Below are 17,977 nucleotides of genomic sequence, written 5' to 3' on the forward strand. Positions count from 1 at the left end.
TTAACACTTGTCAAAGGAAGGAATCTACAAAGGACAGCTCAGAAAAAAGTAAAAGAGGAAGAATAAAAGAAAACATCAAGCATTTTTTCATTCCCAATTTTTTGTCATGATTCTCTTGATTCCCAGTTAGTAATAAAACAAAGATAAGAAAAGTTCTAACATAACTGGCAAATCTTCAATCTAGAAAGCAGAAGTTCAAGGGATAAAACTGAAAATGGGAGCAACATCAGTTTCTATCTACCATTTCAAGCTCACCTGAAAGAATTCTGTAATGATGAGACCAGAAACCTTAAAAAGAACCACTTGTTAACACTGGTTCTTTAAAAATAAAATGTCCAGGAGCCAAAGGTATTACTCAGTAGTAGACTACGTGCTGGGTTTAATCTCTAGCACTAGAAGAAAAAAAATGTCCAGTGACATGGCATTCAGATCATGTACAATTCAAACAATTGGAACCTTGACATTAAATTCTGCCCCAGACTCACCTCGAATGCCCCCTTTGTATCGGTTTTTAATGGCAGCCAAACTGATGGACTCCTCGCCTTCCTCTTCCTCATCATATCGATCAGGTTCTAGGTAACTAGCACTCAGTCCCCGCTGGTGCTGTTTCTCTCTCATTCGACGCTGTTGAGACTCCCTACGAATGGAAGCCCTCAAACGTTCTTCTTCTTTCTGTGAAGAAACAAATAAACCATTTGCTATGGTGTGAAGGTGTCCCCCAGGTTGCTAATCGCCAAAGTCATATGTTAAAGTTCTTTGAGAGGTAAGATATGGGGGAAGTGACTGGGTCAGGAAGCTGTGCCATCAAGAAAGGATTAATTTATGCATTAACAGATTAATGGATGGTCATGGGAGCGACTTTGTTATAAAAAACAGCTGCTCCTTGCTCTGTCTCACCAGTTGGTGCCCTTCACTGTGTTATAATGCAATAAGAAAGCCCTCATGAAATGCTGGTGCCATGCTCTTGGACTTTCTAGCCACAAAGACTGTGAGCTAAATATCTATTTTTAAAAATTACCCAGTCTATTGTATTCATTTATAACAACAAAAACAAACTAAGACATCATTCAGCTTTTAAAAACAAACTATTTTCAGGCCCACTTGAACCCACTTTTACTATAAAGAACCTGTAAATGCCTAGCAGGATAATGTCTTCAGATTACAGTACTCCACTCACCTCTGTTACCACACACGCAAGGGTAAAGAGACAGAAGGGATCCCTCATACTAACCAGTTCACTCAGAACTGGCACAGGAGTAGTCTCAGGAACTACACTGTCCTCTCTGTTGTAATTCACAGTTCAAGGAGAAGCAACCAGCCTAAGAAACCCCTTCCATGCCTGGGACACCTAAATTGACTTCCTAGGGCAGTGGAGGTTGTCTCTGTCATCCTTGAGCTGCAGATACCTGACTCGCCCGGGCTCCACCAAAGTCCCAAGGTTCCCAGATATTTCTGTCACAACCCTCAATCCAGAGAGCTTTCCACAAATCCTGACAACAGAGTGAGGAAGTCCCAGTGGTGTGAGGGTTCCCAAGCCACAAGGCAGAGCACCTTCATTTCCTCAGCTGCCTGGCATTCCACATCTTGAAGTTTACACAGAAAATGAGGATGAAAGGAAGTCTGGGGATATTCTGGCATTTCTTTGAAGACCTTCCTCATTCAATTGCTGCACATTATCATATATAACTCCAATTCTGTTGTTAGAAATTCTATGCAATAGAGTGTTTAACCCTTTTTGTTCCATTGTCCCAGATGTGGGACACCTATAAAAATTTAAATACAGTATATAATATTACTATTATATTGTAATAATATTAACATAATAATTATAAGCTCTATAATATAATATATAAGCTCTAGATTATGATTCCCAAACTATTTTAATGTGTTGATTTAACTGAAATATTCACAGAATTGAAAATTTGGGACTTATGGGTTAAGTAGTATGTGGCTGTACTGAGGTTAAAATAAAAGTCACTGACAGTGGTATAAAGACTAAGAACAAACTAGTTGACTCCTTGTCTACATTTCCACAGGAGCTGAAGATGTGGGAATTCTCAGAGTGGTTCACAGCACTCTTCAAAATGCTAAGAATGAAATCCTTAGGTTCCTCCAGCTCCACTTGTCTGAATAGAAAAGGTGGGGAAATGGAGCAAGAAGCCAGACTTCAAAGCTAATGCTCCTTATGCACCTTTAGGCCAGGCACTGTCCGGGTCTGGGTTAGTTCATCTGCCTCTAGGAATAGGCTGGAGGGAAAAGCAGGAACAAGAGTCAAACCTTTCTTAAAGCTTACCAATGAGATTATAAGAAAGGTCCTGAGGCAACTGGATGCCTAGGCCTCAAGGTATTCCATTTCACTTAGGAATGTAATCAATCACGTGAGGCAAGCAGGACAACGACCAAGATTCAGTGAGGATTAGAGAAGATGGAGAGGAGACCATGAGAATAGACTACTGCATTCAGCTTCTCAAAGCAAGCACTGCACCAGAAAACCTTGGTGTCAATACAAGCATATGCTCTGTCACTCAGTAAAAATGCACCAGAATTGAATCTTTGAAGATTATTAACAGTTGTGTCAAATCTGAAAATGTATCAGTAAAATGTTATTAAGTGACCTTATTTTAAAAAGAAAAAACTGGACTAGGGATGTAGCTCAGTGGAGGAATACTTACCTAGCAGAGCAGAGTGCCCTGGCTTCAATTCCTAGCACCAAGAAACAAAAAAAGAAACAAATACACAACCTTTTCTTACTCTGCTAGATTCTACTTTTGGCACTCTCCCATTCAAACTCCTGGTCTATATTTCATACTAAGTCTCCAGCACTTGCACTGATTCCCCCTGCCCCCCACTGATTTTTTGACATGGATTCTAAACCAAACATAGATGATTTAATGATCTTTAAAACTATATGTGAAAGTTCACTAGTTTGTGGCTGAACTCTCAGGCCGCTGTGGGAAAGAATCTAGTCTCCTGTGTCTATTTTACCACTACTGTCACATCACTCACTGTTAACAATGCTTATGAAATTAATCAAACTCCCTATTCATGTTGGTTGGAAGGGGAAAGGGTGGGCCAATAAGATGATGGATGGACATTTTGGGAAGTATTGTTCTTAGAATACCAAAAAATTCCAGGGAAAAGACTAGCAAATATACCTTAATCATTTCTGTGCGTTGGCATTCAGGATCACGACCAGCCATTGGTAAGATTCTAATCTTCTGTGTCTTTGAACATCTATCTGCAAGTGACAGTGTCATCTTTCTATGTGTGGCACTGTCCGTAGAGTGAGGTCTATCAGAAAATAACAAAAATATCTCATTATTTATTAAATATATTTGTGAGCCAGTCATACCCATATCACAAAAACAAGAAGTCAATGATAATTTCCTATGCATCAGAAAAATAAGCAGGGACACCAAACTAAATATATTATGTTAGGAACTGTGAACTTTATTTATTATACAGTTTACGAAGACATTTTTATCTCATGGGTAAAGTGAAAAACAGAGGCCTGGGGAAGACAAAAGGATTTGTATAGCATGATTACCTTCTAGAAGCACTAATGGATAGGCTTAGGCAACATTAATTAGATACTATGTACCAGGCACTATGCTTTGTGTTTCACACAATATTTGATTTAATTGCCATAGATATCCTATAACATAATCATTACATTTTACGTTTTATAGATTAGGGAACAAAAATTGTATAGAGTTACACAAGTGGAAAGGGAATTCAAATACTGGTCTATCTGATTCTAAAGTCTATCCTTTGACCATTAACAATTCTCAAATAGCTAAATCATAACCAACATTATTGTGTCCCCTCTAAAGATCAGCATTATCCAAGGAGAATGATCTGATTATAATCAGGAAAAGATAAACAACTCAGTCTAAGGAAGGGTAGTGCCCTCACTAGCTGACCTGTGTATTCCAGTCTGCTTGGGGACACTTCTACAGTCACATTGGATGTAGCAGCACAGGGCAACAAGAGGATCCCAGGCCGCATATTTGACAATTTAATGCCTTTCTGATTACATGCACACAAACTACCTGTAGTTATCAACTGGCCCACCAGATCAATTTTACTGAAAAAGGCACATGGACTAGCAAAGAAAAGCATGTTACACCTTTTGGCAGTTATAATAATCACTGGTAATAAATTGAATTTCTGATTTACAAAATAGTCTCTTGTAATTCTGGTTAATATAACCTGGTTTCCTAACAGTACTTTACAAAATAGGTTTTGGGCCTTCAGAACTGAAAATCAATTCTTGGTCCTTGGTGAATAATACTGTAGGGTAACATTAACCAAAAGTCAGGCACTATAGAAACACCTATATTTTACTGCTTTTTACCATTAGCAAATAGTACATTGATAAAAATAGTTACCTGAAGGTGAGTTTTGTTTTAAAGACGGCTTGCCCCTGCAGACCAGTACCTTGTCTTATAAAAAGATGATTGTGGTCACCCTGCAGTGGGGCTTTGTACACATCAAACACTTCATTGCCTAAATGCAGGGACATGCTGAAGAGAAGAAACACTTCACATGTTAAAGTCACAAAGCTTTAATGATACACTTCACTAAAAATGTGGATTCAGTTGCTGCTTTCTCTCTTTACATAATTCACAAAGAATAAAGAGAATAAAAAGTTATATATGATTTTAAAAAAATGGCTGACTACACAGGTGTTTGCCCAGCCTCTACCATGTTCCCAGCAAAAGATAATTGGGCTGAGGGAGCAGTCTAACTTTTCCAAATAAGATGATTACATTTTGGCATACTCTTGATGTTTTCCACTAGTCTAAATGACCTCCACTACCTATTTATTTCTCGAAGGTTTTCTATGTAATCACAGGAAATAACTAATGGAAACTCAAGGTAGCCCTGAGTCGGGCATGGTGGTGCATGCCTAAAGACCCAGCTATTCTAAAGGCTGGGGTAGGAGGATGGCTTGAGTAGTCTAGAGGCTTGAGGCCAGCCTAGGCAACACAGTGAGACCCCTATCTCTTTAAAAAAGAGAGAGAGCCCCCAATAAGATCCTACTCCATAACTTGCTCCTTCTTAGCCCATTCTGGGGATTTCAATAATCTTCAGGCATGTTGTACTCACCTCCCATCTGACCACTTGACTATCCGAGCATTGCTTTCTTTAATTTCATTTCCTTCTTCATCTCGGCGTATCCTCCATCTTATGGTATTTTCTACCTGTTGTAAAATACATATGCCTTAGAAAACTATAGTTCAACTGCCTTCAAGCCTTTTTTCTCAAAAGACTCATGATCTTAAAAGAAGCACACATAGGTAGTGACAGAGAAAGAGACAATGTTGAGACCATCTTACTTTAATCACCTAAAGTGATATGTTAAAAAAAAAAAAAACAGGAAAAAAAATAAGCTTATCTGAATTTCTAAGTTCCCCTCCCCATATCAGAAACAGAGGATCTGAGCAGATACAAATCTCCAGCAGCCCTGGAATAATTTAAGAGCAACAGTTGAGAGCTGTGAGGGCAGGAGATAAAACTTGAGCCATCACGTCAAATTTAGAGCTAAGATCCTTATAAGTAAGTTGTCTCACGGAACTAAGAACTCTAGAAGTGAGACCAAAAAACTTGGCCAACTTGCCCAACAAATGGGGAAGCTCTGGCGGCTGGGGTGTGGCTCAGCAGTAGAGTGCTTGCCTCCCATCTGGGAGGCACTGGATTCGATTCTCAGCACCACATTAAAAAAGTAAATAAACTAAATAAAGATACTGTGTCTATGTATAACTAAAAAATATTTTAAAAAATTTGTGGGGAAGCTCCCAGCATTGCTAAGGCCGGCATTACATGTATGTACCACTATATCTGCTATTAATTAACTCTTTTAAGACTGGTAAAATCTAAGAAAATCTAAGACTGGTAAAATCTAAGAAAATCAAAACCCCAGATTTGAATAGGTTGAGAGACAAATTTTGTATTACCGCATAGTGTTTCCCACCAGATAGATTTAGAAAATGAGAACCACTACTAATGAAATTAAAATTCAGTGAGGCTGGGCACAGTGGCATATGCCTATAATCCCCATGACTAGGGAGGTAGAAGGAGGATGGGAAGTTCAGCCTCAGCAACTTAGAGAGATCCTGTCTCAAAATAAAAAGTAAAAAAAAAAAAAAAAAAAAAAGGCTGGGGACATGGTTCAGTGGGAAAGCCCCCTGTGGATTCAATCCCCAGACAAAAAACAACTCAGTGAGTCTTCCAGGAAAATACAGCACATTTAATTCATGAAATTTATTACTGATATATCCTAGAAACCCACTAAAATACCAGTAAAGAACAAAAAAAAGGGGGAGGGTTAAAAAGAATAAGAATGAACAAAAAGAAGCCAACATTTTGAAAACTGACCATACTTCCCTATTCCTCCACCATCAACCATAAAAACAGCTGTTCTCATTCCCAGTTAGATATTTTGGATCTCCACTATGTTAAATATCAATGTCTTTGCATATGTGTCTTAATGGTTTGCTTCGAGTTTTTCCCCTCCTTATTCATTCCTCACTAAATAAGAAAATATAAAGTCAGCTATTAAAGGTCTCAATAACACTCTTGAATTAGATATCATATCTGAGATTTGTGTCAAAATAGTCTGGGGGATGCCAGGCACAGTGGCACACTCCTATAATCCCAGTGGCTCAGGAGTCTGAGGCAGGAGGATCACGCTTTCAAAGCCAGCCTCAACAATTTAGCAAGGCCTTAAGCAATTCAGCAATACCCTGTCTCAAAATAAAATATAAAATAAGGGCATAGCTCCAGTTTAAGTGCTCCTGGGTTCAATCCCTAGTACCAATTTTAAAAAAAATGTCCGAGGAAGGTAAGTATCAAGACAGATGAAACAAGATTATTCAATTTGACAATTGTTAAAGTGAGTTGAGTGATGGGCACATGAGAACTCATTATACTTTTTGCCTTATATATGTTTGAAATTTTCCTTAATAAGGAATTAAAACAATTTGTCACTATTTACTTGTTTTCCCTCTCATAAAAAATAGGTTGTCCACCTATAAGTATATATACTGGCATTATTAACTGAGAAGCTATTTTGAAAAATGCTTGCTTTCTTTTTCCTTTTTATATAGCTGGGGATTGAACCCAGGGATTCATACATGCTAAACAAGTGCCCTACTTATGAGCTATATACATTTTCAGTCTTTCTACTCAATAAAGTGATTCAAATAATAATAATTAAAACACACTGCTAAGTCTTGTCCTATTGGAATAAAAGACACATGAAAGTATTTCTAAAGATGACCTCAAAGAGGTACATAATCTGTACCTGATTGCTTGTTGATTAAAGAATTAACTACTTAATTAACGAACTCTTTTTGACCTAGGAGACTGGAAGGGTGGCAGGGGCAAGGATGGTATTAGGGGTTCAACCCAGTGGTGCTTTTCCACTGAGCTACAAAAATTCCCAGACCTTTTCATTTTTCAAGAGGGGGTCTTGTTAAATTGCTAAGGCTGACATGTGTATGTGCCATTATATCAGCTACCAATTAACTCAAGACTGGTAAATCTAGTGTTAAACATTAATTAAGAAATGAAAGGGGCTGTTGTGGCTCAGCAGTAGAGTACTCGCCTTACACATGCGAGACCTCAGTACCACATACAAAAATAAACAAGTGAAATAAAGGTGTTGTGTCCAACTACAACTAAAAAATAAATAAAGAAAGAAAGAAATGAAGGGTAGTGAGGCACATGCCTATAATCCCAGCTGAGGCAGGAAGCTCTCAAGCGCAAGGCCAGCATGGAAAACTTCTTGAGATAAAAAGGGCTGGCTCAGTGGTAGTGCCCACCGCCCCCCAACCCCACCCCAGTTCAATCCTCAGTACAAGGCAGGCAGGCAGGCAGGCAGGAAGGAAGGCAGGAAGGAAGGAAGGAAGGAAGGAAGGAAGGAAGGAAGGAAGGAAGGAAGGAAGGAAGGAAGGAAGGAACAAAAGGTCCATGGTTCTTTTTGTTTTAATCACACCCCCAGGTTCTAAAAGACAGTAGTCTACATTAAATACTGATATATTGTACTCTGAAGCACTGAGGCTTTAGAGTAAGGTATTTATTTCCAAATTCTGATGCCCACAATGGAATATATAATAGATACATTGATACTTGCTATTACATTATGACAGACACAAAAAAGAAAAAATGCAAAAATAAATGAATAGATAAAAAGTAAATAAATTTATAAAAAGGATAGAAACAATGAAAAACAGTAGAATAAGGCCAGAGGCATTAAAAGAGCCATGGGAAATTAATATTGCTAATCACAACTGAATACATACATATCCTCCAAAGAAATATTAACAGATGGGCCAATGGTTGAAGGGTGGTGGAGGGAGGACAGCACACACACAAAAAAACCCACGATCTAAGGAGTAGCTCTATTAATTGTGTGATCTTAAGCAAATCACTGGCATTAGTTTAATCTCCATTTTCTTATTTGATTTGCATTTCCATTAAGAAGAGAAGCAGTGTCCGTTGTAGTGGTGCATGCCTGTAAACCCAGCAGCTCAGGAGGCTGAGAAGAAGAATCACAAGTTCAAAGGCAGCCTCAGCAAGTTAGCAAGGACTTAAGCAACTTAGAGACCTTGTATCTAAATAAAATAAAGAAAGGGATGGGGATATGGTTCAGTAGTTGAGTACCCCTGGGTTCAATCCCCAGTACCAAAAAATAGAGAGAGAGAGAGAGAGAGAGAGAGAGAGAGAGAGAGAGAGAGAGAGAGAGAAGCAGTGAAGCCTCATTGAAAAGCTTGGGAAACCCTATACCCCTTGCTCAAAATTATTTAGGTACTTGATCTACCACACTTGGACAGATGGTATTAGTAGAAATGTAAAAACTCAATTTCCTGAACTCTAAAAATGCCAAACTGCCCCTTCTTAACAGTGAAATACCATGTACAATATCCACTGGCAAATAAAAAACTTATGAGAAATCCTTCAGATTTAAGAATTTAAAATGTGGCCTTAGCAGGTCTAATTTGAGCAAAGTGTCCTTGCCGGGATGGTGCCTCGATGCCAGGTTGAAATATTATATTTTGCAAAAAGAGCTGAAGTAACAGGAGTTCGTTCAGAGACCATTTCTGTGCAACAAGAAATAAAAGCATTGCAACTGTGGAATGAAATAGAAACTCGGCATCCTGGATTGGCTGATGTTAGAAATCAAGTGATATTTGCAGTTCATCAAGAATATGTACAGCTGGGAGACCAGCTCCTCCTCCTTCACCCAGGAGACGAAATTGCCATTATCCCCCCCATTAGTGGAGGGTAGTGCTTTTGAACTATCTAGAAAAGATATGGACAAAGTTGAAGAGACATCTAAAGACATAATAAAATTTACTGCTGAGAAACTTTCTGTGGATGATGTCTCCCAGTTAGTGACAATATCCCTGTTTGTAGGGACTACAAGAAATAACTTTGAAGGAAAAAAAGTCATTAGCTTAGAATATGAAGCATATCTACCAATGGCAGAAAATGAAATCAGAAAAATTTGTAGTGACATTAGGCAGAAATGGCCAGTGAAGCACATAGCAGTGTTCCATAGACTTGGTTTGGTTCCAGTGTCTGAAGCAAGCATAATTATTGCTGTGTCCTCAGCCCACAGGGCTGCATCCTTGAAGCTGTCACCTATGCCATTGATACTTTAAAAGCCAGGGTGCCCATATGGAAAAAGGAACTATATGAAGAATTATCATCATCTTGGAAAAGAAACAAAGAATGCTTTTGGGCAACCAATAGTTAACCACTTATGTTTTTTTCGACCACTGAATCCTAAATTTAGTAAACTTCTATTGTTGATCACATTTTGATCTTTCTTCTCCACAATTTACTGAAGCTTACTGAAGCACAGGTTATACCTGTGGGACAAATGGCAAAAAAGAAAGCAAAATACGTGGGTATGTAGGATGAGGGATTACTTGGGGCTAGCAATAGGGAAGAACTGTGATAATTGAGAGATGTCTATGGAGATATATCATATCCCTCATGACTAATTTTCAATTGAAACTCAAATCTCATTGAAGTATGGCCCCCTCCTCACTAATTCCATACCACTGCATTGATGGTGTTAATATCAGGGTGTATATTGGAAATATTGGTTGAACTGGAAAGTCATTGTCAGTTTTGATATTGTATGTTATATATTTTCAGAACATACATATTTAAAAAAAAACCTAAATAAACCCATGATCTTCAAAAGTAAAAAAAAAAAAAAAAAAAATTTAAAATGTATAGCTCCAGTTTCAGCATCATGGATTGAACTGCTTCTTTTTTCTTGGTACAACTCAGCTCTAACATATCTACTTAAGCTATACCCTCCTTACTTAGAAGATCAGAGGCTTTCCCCAGATAGAGATAATGAGACAGTAAAGGGTATCAAAAAGAACATAAAGGGGAATTTAGTACAATAAAATTGCCTTTTCACAGATCAAGAGGAATGACTGAAAGCGCACAAAAAGAGAAAAGGACACGTAAGGAAGTGTTAGGTACTAGTAATACACTCTCCTTTCATATGTGATTTAACTATAGATTAAAGAGTCTAAAGAATTTCCTCCTAAGGAAGTTGCTAAAACTTTTACCATAGTACATCTGAAAGTAGTTCTAAATATTTATCTACAGTACTATTAATCTGAAGGAAGCAGACACCAAAAAGAATTAATAGCAAGAAAATTATAAACCAGTAACACTTTTACAAAGAAAAGAATATATTTTCTTCCCTAAAAAAAAAATCCTGGAAAAGCAGACAATTCATTTGATTGCAAGAACAAGAAATATTAAAAAAAAAAAATCATTTTCAAAAGCAAGTCTCACCAGACATATAAGCCGATGCCTATAATCCCAGCTACTAGGGAGGCCGATTCAGAAGGACTACAAACTCAAGGCCAGTCTCAGTAATTTAGTGAGATCTTGTTTCAAAGTAAAAAAATAAAAAGGGCTGAGGATGTAGCTCAGTGGTAGTGTGCTCCTGGTACTGGGGCTCAATACCCAGTACCAATAACAAAAGAGTAAAGTATGAAATGTTACCTTTAATTTTAACCTGGTTCTCCCTTCTTCATCCAGCATTTCCTCATCTTCAAATTCATCTTCATAATACTGAGGATCAAAAGGTCTAAAAATTGTTTTTTAATGTAAACTATTAATCATATTTTATAAAGAATATTACTGTTGTATATAATGTTATTACTGTTATATATAATGTTATTACTGTTATATATAATATATATATATATATTAATATACACCATTATACCCCAAAAAATCAAAATAAAATTTCAAAAATTATAATGGTCAAATGACTCCATGCTCAACTTCAAGGAAGTTTTCAAATTACCATAACTTCTTAAAATTTGGAGTTAATATATATTATTTGAAATAAAGTAAAAGTAGGTTAAATGTTCAAAATATTTTTTATTCTTATGGAAATCTTCCAAAGAATAGGCCATGCTACTCTAACTTTCCACATCATTTTGCTTAGGGGAAAAAACATTTAAATCACACAAGAACTCGACAGTTAACTAAGATTACCTATTAGTAATGTTCAACTGTCCCTAACTATTATTAGCTTTTCTGTATAAACAATAGCTAATACAGTGGACATTTGTAGTTTCTCTAGCAAATTTCATCACCCTCAATTTCAGTTTTTTTAGGGCTCACAAATTTTAAAGTGTCTTGAGTTTTGATGTCTATTAATTCATAAGCAAATTAAAATGTTAAATAATCACAAGCATCAAAAGTCTTCCTTATTAGTAATCCATAATTTTTCTACATCAGGATGTTTGATTTGTTTTTCTCTGAGATATACAACCAGTTTTCCATTTCTATCATTGGCCAACTCAATGTATAATGAGAAAAATATCAACACTCCACATATTGCTATTCAACATCCAGAAAAAAAATTTAATTAATTCCCTTACCTGGGCTCTACACTGAGAAAGTTGGGCAGTTTAACAAAATATAAGTCATTTCCTAAATCAGTGTTTACTTTGGGTATTTCTACTTCTATTCTGGTCTCAGGAATTGGTTCCTCCTCCTGTTGATCCTGAGGCAATCCATTTTCATCCTAGAGAAAGAGTCATAGAATTTTAGAGCTTTCGGAGACCTTATTGACTCCCTAGTTGTCCTTCACACTTTATTCAGGTAAGCAAGAAACATTTTTGGATATCACTTTAGGGCAAAAGCAGTCCTAAGGGCTGGGAATATAGCTCAGTTGGTACAGTGCTTGCCTTGTATGCACAAGGCCCTAGGTTTGATCTCCAGCACCATTTAAAAAAAAAAAAAAAAGCAGTCCTAAATCTCTATCCCTATTCAATTACCCCCAAAACACCTTAGGGGAAAGAAAGCCATCAGTACAAGAAAAAATATTTCATTTATGAAAAATTTATCTTCCAAATAATCATAAACAAAGTATAGCCAGGGGCATAGTTCAGTGGGAGAGTGCTTGCCTGGCATGAGTGAAGCCTTGGATTCAATCCTCAGTTCCAGCCAAAAAAATTTTTAAAACCAGCATGAAAGTAATTATTACTTCAATATGAAGTCACTCTAGTAATCAAAGTCAAAGATACAGCATACATTTCTTTGCATGAGCAAGAAAAACAAAAGTCAGTGGTTCTCAGGTCACAGATCCAAACAAGACTTGCCCCCTAAGGCAAAGCACCACCTCATGTTGGTTGGTTATTTTTACTCCTCCTTAGAATCAAGAATTTCCTACATAACTTAAGAAACTCATTTATTTATCTTATTTTCCTACTACAATTCATTTATCAACTTCCTCTTCCTGGAGTAAGAGAGACCCTTCATCTGAATTTTTTGTTACTTGTTTGTTTACTGGCAGTGCTGAGGATCAAACCTACAGGCATGCATGCTAGGCAAGCACTCTACTGCTGAACTACACCTCAGCCCACTTCTGAAACTTTTTCTTAATCTTAAATAAGGGGCTCAGCTCACATTAATCATTTTACTTACCACAGGTTGTCCTGGAGTAGGTGGTTTATCTTCTCCATCACTCCCTGAAGATATATCATCTGCACCTCCAAATAGATCCATGGTTCCACTATTATCTTCAATGCAGAAAAAAATTTACAAAATTAATATCTATAACTAAGATTTTTCAAAGCTGATCACTTTAACATATCCCCAAGGTTTTTAAACTAGCACCAGAAAATCACCCAAAACACAACTCTGATACTAGCTTTCAAAGATCTGACTAGCCTATGTGTGGGGAGGGAAGGCAAAGCGGCATAAGAGACATTTCTTTTTCCTTCTATTTTCTGCATACTTATTTATCCACTTTTCCTTAACTCTTCTAGGACATCTAATGTTTCTTCTTGTCTAGTTGGAGCTTAAGCACTCTGTATAAGCCTGTTGTCTATACAAGTCCCTCAAGTTTCAAAATTGTATTTTCATATCTGCAGGACCCATCTTCACAAGAACATTATCTAGGTGCAGGCAAAAAACAATGAATGATAAATCATATAAACCAATCAACAAAGGTGGGCCAGAAAGCAGACTACTTGAAATTGAGATTCTAGAAGTTACACTTTTTAACAATGACATGGTCTAGGACATGGTTATTGAAAAAGGAGAAGCACATGGAAGGCCAGGATATCGATGGTTCATCTATATGATAAAATCAGCAAAATTAAATTCTATTCACCCATTCTTATGCAGTTAAAGGGAAAAATAGGTATGGAAATACACATACAAAAGAAATAATTAGGAGTACCTTTTGGCACCTCAGTGTCACTATCCGCTTCTGAATCAGATGCAATTGCATTCTTGCGTTTCATCCGTAACACCTCATCTTCACTGTCACTGCCTCTTGCTGATTCTAAAAGAGTATAATTAGAAATTTTGCATAATCCCAACTGCATCATAACTTTGAATTTTGTTCTAAAAGTAACATTGGAAATATACAAATTGTGGTACATCCACAAAATGAAACACAATTTAGCAATACATAAGAACTATTGAGGCTGGGTACAATGGTGCATGCCTGTAATCCCAGCAGCTCAGGAGGCAGAGGCAGGAGGATCATAAGTTCAAAGCCAGCCTCAGCAATTTAGGAAGACACTAAGCAACTCAGAGAGACTCTGTCTCTAAATGAAATGCAAAATAGGACTGGGGATGTGGCTCAGTGGTGGAGTGTCCCTGACTTCAATCCCTGGTCTTATCCCCCACCCCCATACCACCACCACCACCACCACCCGCCAAAAAAAAAAAAAAAGAAGAAGAAAAAGAAGAAATATTGATATACTTAACAATTTGGCTAAATCTCAAATGCATTTTAGTGAAAGAAGCTAATATAAAAAGGTTACAAACTCACTGTCTGATTCTACTTATACAGCTTTCTCTGAGACAAAAATATAGTGAAAGAACAGATCAGCAGGTGCCAGAGGATATGAGAACAAAAGGGATAGCATGAGGAAGTTTTTTAGGGTAATAGAACTATTCTGTATCCTGTCTGGTGGTGGCCATAGAAATCTATACAACGTGTTAGTTAACACTAATAAAACTGTATACACAGACTGAAAAAAGGGCTGGAGGTGTATCTTAGTGCTATGCATTTGCCTAGCATGAGCAAGACCCTGGATTTGATCCTTAGCATCAGAAAAAAACAAAAGTATTTGAGTGTATGTATATAATAAAATAAACAAACAAACAAAAAATCAACTTGCCGGCCTCAGCAATTTAGTGAAGCCCTGTCTCAAAAAATAAAAATTTATACTCATTATAGAAGAAAAGCAATGTAAAATTACTAGAAAGGGGAAAAAAAACAAATATATCACTATTTCTAGTTCTGGTACAATTGTTTACCTAAAAAAATTCATGAAAATCCCTAAACCAATACAGAACTACCAAGAGTTAAACAAAATAAGTAGCTGTATTCTCTTCTACATGTCCTCAATCTTGACTTACTTTGCTAGTATGAAGAATGTACTGTATGAGTCTTAAAGATTCTGATAACACTACAAATAATCTACCTAATCTGAACTAGTTATTAAATATTAATATAAGGGGGTCTGGGGATATCTCAAGTCAGTAGAGTGCTTGCCTCACATGCACAAGGCCCTGGGTTCAATCCCCAGCACCACAAAAAGGAAGGAAGGAAGGAAGGAAGGAAGGAAGGAAGGAAGGAAGGAAGGAAGGAAGGAAAGAGAGAAAAGTATTAATATAAGGCAGTCTGATATTCTACACAGACCTATACCTATATATCCATCTCTGGAAGTATTCTGCCTTCTCTCCTAATAATGCAAAAATATGTGTGTTTCTTTTTTCCTTTTTTAGTTGTTGATGGACACAATAACTTTATTTAATTAATTTATTTTTATGTGGTACTGAGAATTGAACCTAGTGTCACACACATGCTAGGCAAGCACTCTATCACTGAGTTACTGTCCCAGCTCTGAAAATGTGGTTTTGAATATTAATGAGGTATGTGGTCCAGGGAGAAAGATACTGCCATATTTAAACTCTCTAAGAAGATGGGAGGGCTGGGATTGTGGCTCAGCGGTAAAGTATTCGCCTAGCACAGGCGAGACCCAGGTTCGATCCTCAGCACCTCATAAAAATAAAGGCATTCTGTTGTGTCCATCTACACCTAAAAAATAAATATTAAAAAAAAAAATGGGATCAAGGACTGGGGTTGTGGCTCAGAGGTAGACTGCTTGCCTAGCATGCATGAGGCACTGGGTTCAATCCTCAGCACCACACAAATATAAATTATAAATAAAATAAAGGTATTGTGTTCATCTACAACTAAAAAAATAAATAATAAAAAAGAAGATGGAATGAAAATGTAATTAATACAATTGACCACCTACAAAAATGAAGCAATCCAAATATTACTTCAGAAAGACTTCAACCTAATTAAGGTAACTTTTATATAAAAGAAACATGATCTCTATTTTTTTTATATATTCCAGATGAAGATGTCTTAACTTCAGCAGAATAGTCTAAATAATAATCATAAAAGGGAGATCCAGAAGCTAAAGTTAGTCTGTTTCCTGTAGTATTTAGGGAATGAGTGTCATGACCCCAAGCTTCATAGGGTAGGAATGCATGGGCCAAACAGGCAACAGCTCAACTATCTGTTGAGCTCATCAGTCATATTTGCATTTTCTACACATTATGGTCCCCAGGCAAACTCCTGATTAGTATAATTTGGCATCTGCTGTAGATTTGCCCCTAGGGAAATACTATGCTCAGTGAGAAATCTGAAACAAATAATTTTGCAATTCAATTTTTATAATTAGTTTCTTACAAATTTGAGTGAATTCCTTGGAGTCTGATCACCTCTAGTTTATCAAATTTTGGATCTGAAAAAGCTAAGTTGGAACAGTGCCCTTATTTCAGCACAACTAACTTACAGGGATATTTCAACGGTATTTATAGTCTTTCCCCCAGAAAAATCTTGTCTCACATGAGATGAGCTTTTTAGTTACCCATGGAAATGGCTCCAATTCAATTAATTATCTAGTTCCTCTAGTACTGTACATCTCTCTGAGACTACTATCTTTTTCTTTTTTTTTTTTTTTTGTTTTTTTTTTAACTTCTGATCTATCACCAATGAAAAGAAGGGGAAGAGATAGAATAAACAGGAAGACCTAAAAGAAGCAAATTTCATATAATGAGAAAATGTCAAAATGGAGGGACAGAAAGAAAAAAAGAGTAATGGTGGAAATGAAAGAGAATGGGCCACTGCTATATCTGCAAGTTTCTAGTAAGTAATTTTGGTTCTCATAAGTGTATCACCTGATTTATGGTCCTGTTCCTCTTCATCATCTGAATGCCTACGATCTTCATCTGAGGCCTGTGGCCTTTCATCATCAGAATTTTGCATTTTCTCCTCATCGGACATCTGTGGTCGTTCATCATCATCAGAATTCTGTTTCTCATCATCATTATCAGAAGCTGCTGGCCGCTCATCATCAGAATTAGCCTTTTCCTCCTCAGATAGCTGCGGTCTCTCATCATCAGAAAGCTGAGGCCTCTCCTCATCATCTGTGTTCTGCATTTTCTCATCATCATCAGAGTTTTGCAGTTTATCTTCATCAGAACCTTGTGCTCTCTCCTCATCATCAGAATTTTGTATCTTTTCATCATCTGACTGGTCACTTTTGTCTTCTCTGTCCCATTTTTCATCATCTGAATGTGCTTTTTCCGAACCTTCAGCTTCTGAGTGATGGCTCCCTCCATCTGATCTATGACCTTCATCTTCATCATCATTATGGGCTTCTGATCCGCTGTGCTGATCTACATCTGAAGGGTCATTGTCCTCATGGTCAGAACGCTCAGAGGCTTCTGATCTATTGTCTGACCTTTCAGAGTGATTATCACTGCCACTGTGATGAGAAGCTCCTTCATCCTCACTGTCATCTCCAAACAGTTCCTTATTATTTGGTTGTCCTGAATCACCTCTTTCATCTTGATCACTTTCACTTCCAGAGGCATTACTGCCAGAAGCAGCGTTCTCTTGATCAGAATCTGAGTCAGATCCAGAATCAGAATCTATGATATAAACATAAGGTAACATAAGGGTTATAAAAATATAAGGTAACATCAACCAAAAAGGGCAGAGTAAGGAACCCCAAAAGTTCATTCCAACATAACAGCCAGAAAGAAATTGGCAAAAACTGTTAGAATCAACTTTCTCAGTACTCTGGAGACTAACTAAAAGTTGCAGGAACCTGGGGAATGCTTAGTTTAAAAAAAAAATTAGCTAAATCTTGGTAAGAAAAAGAACTCTTGGTATTTTAGCTTACCTGGTCCTGTTCCCTAGTTCAACTCTGCCTTGAAGATAACAGCCTACATTTCTGGTACAGGTGCCACTACTGGAGGAAAGAGAATGGACCTCATTCACAAAGAATTGAAATTGTTAGTTTTGACCCCTCTGGTGGCTCCCTGAAGAACTGGCTCAAAAAGTCGCCTTTATCTCACTTAACTTGAAACTCTCCCA

General features: G+C 37.2%; 2 protein-coding genes across 4 annotated transcripts in view; one reads left to right on the plus strand and one right to left on the minus strand.

Annotated features, from left to right (window-relative positions):
• LOC113184223 (LEO1 component of Paf1/RNA polymerase II complex) overlaps nt 1–17,977 on the minus strand; it is a 31,041-nt gene that overhangs the window by 5,402 nt on the left and 7,662 nt on the right. For 2 of the 3 annotated variants that reach the window (XM_026390864.2, XM_026390870.2), the window contains exons 2-10: nt 16,774–17,529; nt 13,745–13,849; nt 12,985–13,079; nt 11,937–12,082; nt 11,047–11,131; nt 5,113–5,207; nt 4,392–4,526; nt 3,156–3,291; nt 486–672 (exon numbers count right to left, since the gene is read on the minus strand). In XM_026390864.2, coding sequence (XP_026246649.1) covers nt 486–672; nt 3,156–3,291; nt 4,392–4,526; nt 5,113–5,207; nt 11,047–11,131; nt 11,937–12,082; nt 12,985–13,079; nt 13,745–13,849; nt 16,774–17,529 — 1,740 coding nt within the window. Of the gene's footprint in view, nt 1–273; nt 393–485; nt 673–3,155; nt 3,292–4,391; nt 4,527–5,112; nt 5,208–11,046; nt 11,132–11,936; nt 12,083–12,984; nt 13,080–13,744; nt 13,850–16,773; nt 17,530–17,977 lie in introns of those variants that run through there. The other variant, XM_077799661.1, reaches the window with a different exon arrangement.
• On the plus strand, nt 9,029–9,391 carry LOC113184247 (molybdopterin synthase sulfur carrier subunit). Its single transcript, XM_026390883.2, has one exon. The coding sequence runs from the start codon at nt 9,029–9,031 to the stop codon at nt 9,293–9,295; it is 267 nt and encodes an 88-aa protein (XP_026246668.1). The 3' UTR covers nt 9,296–9,391.

This window comes from Urocitellus parryii, chromosome 6, assembly GCF_045843805.1.
Source record: "Urocitellus parryii isolate mUroPar1 chromosome 6, mUroPar1.hap1, whole genome shotgun sequence".
NCBI classification, from domain to species: domain Eukaryota; kingdom Metazoa; phylum Chordata; class Mammalia; order Rodentia; family Sciuridae; genus Urocitellus; species Urocitellus parryii.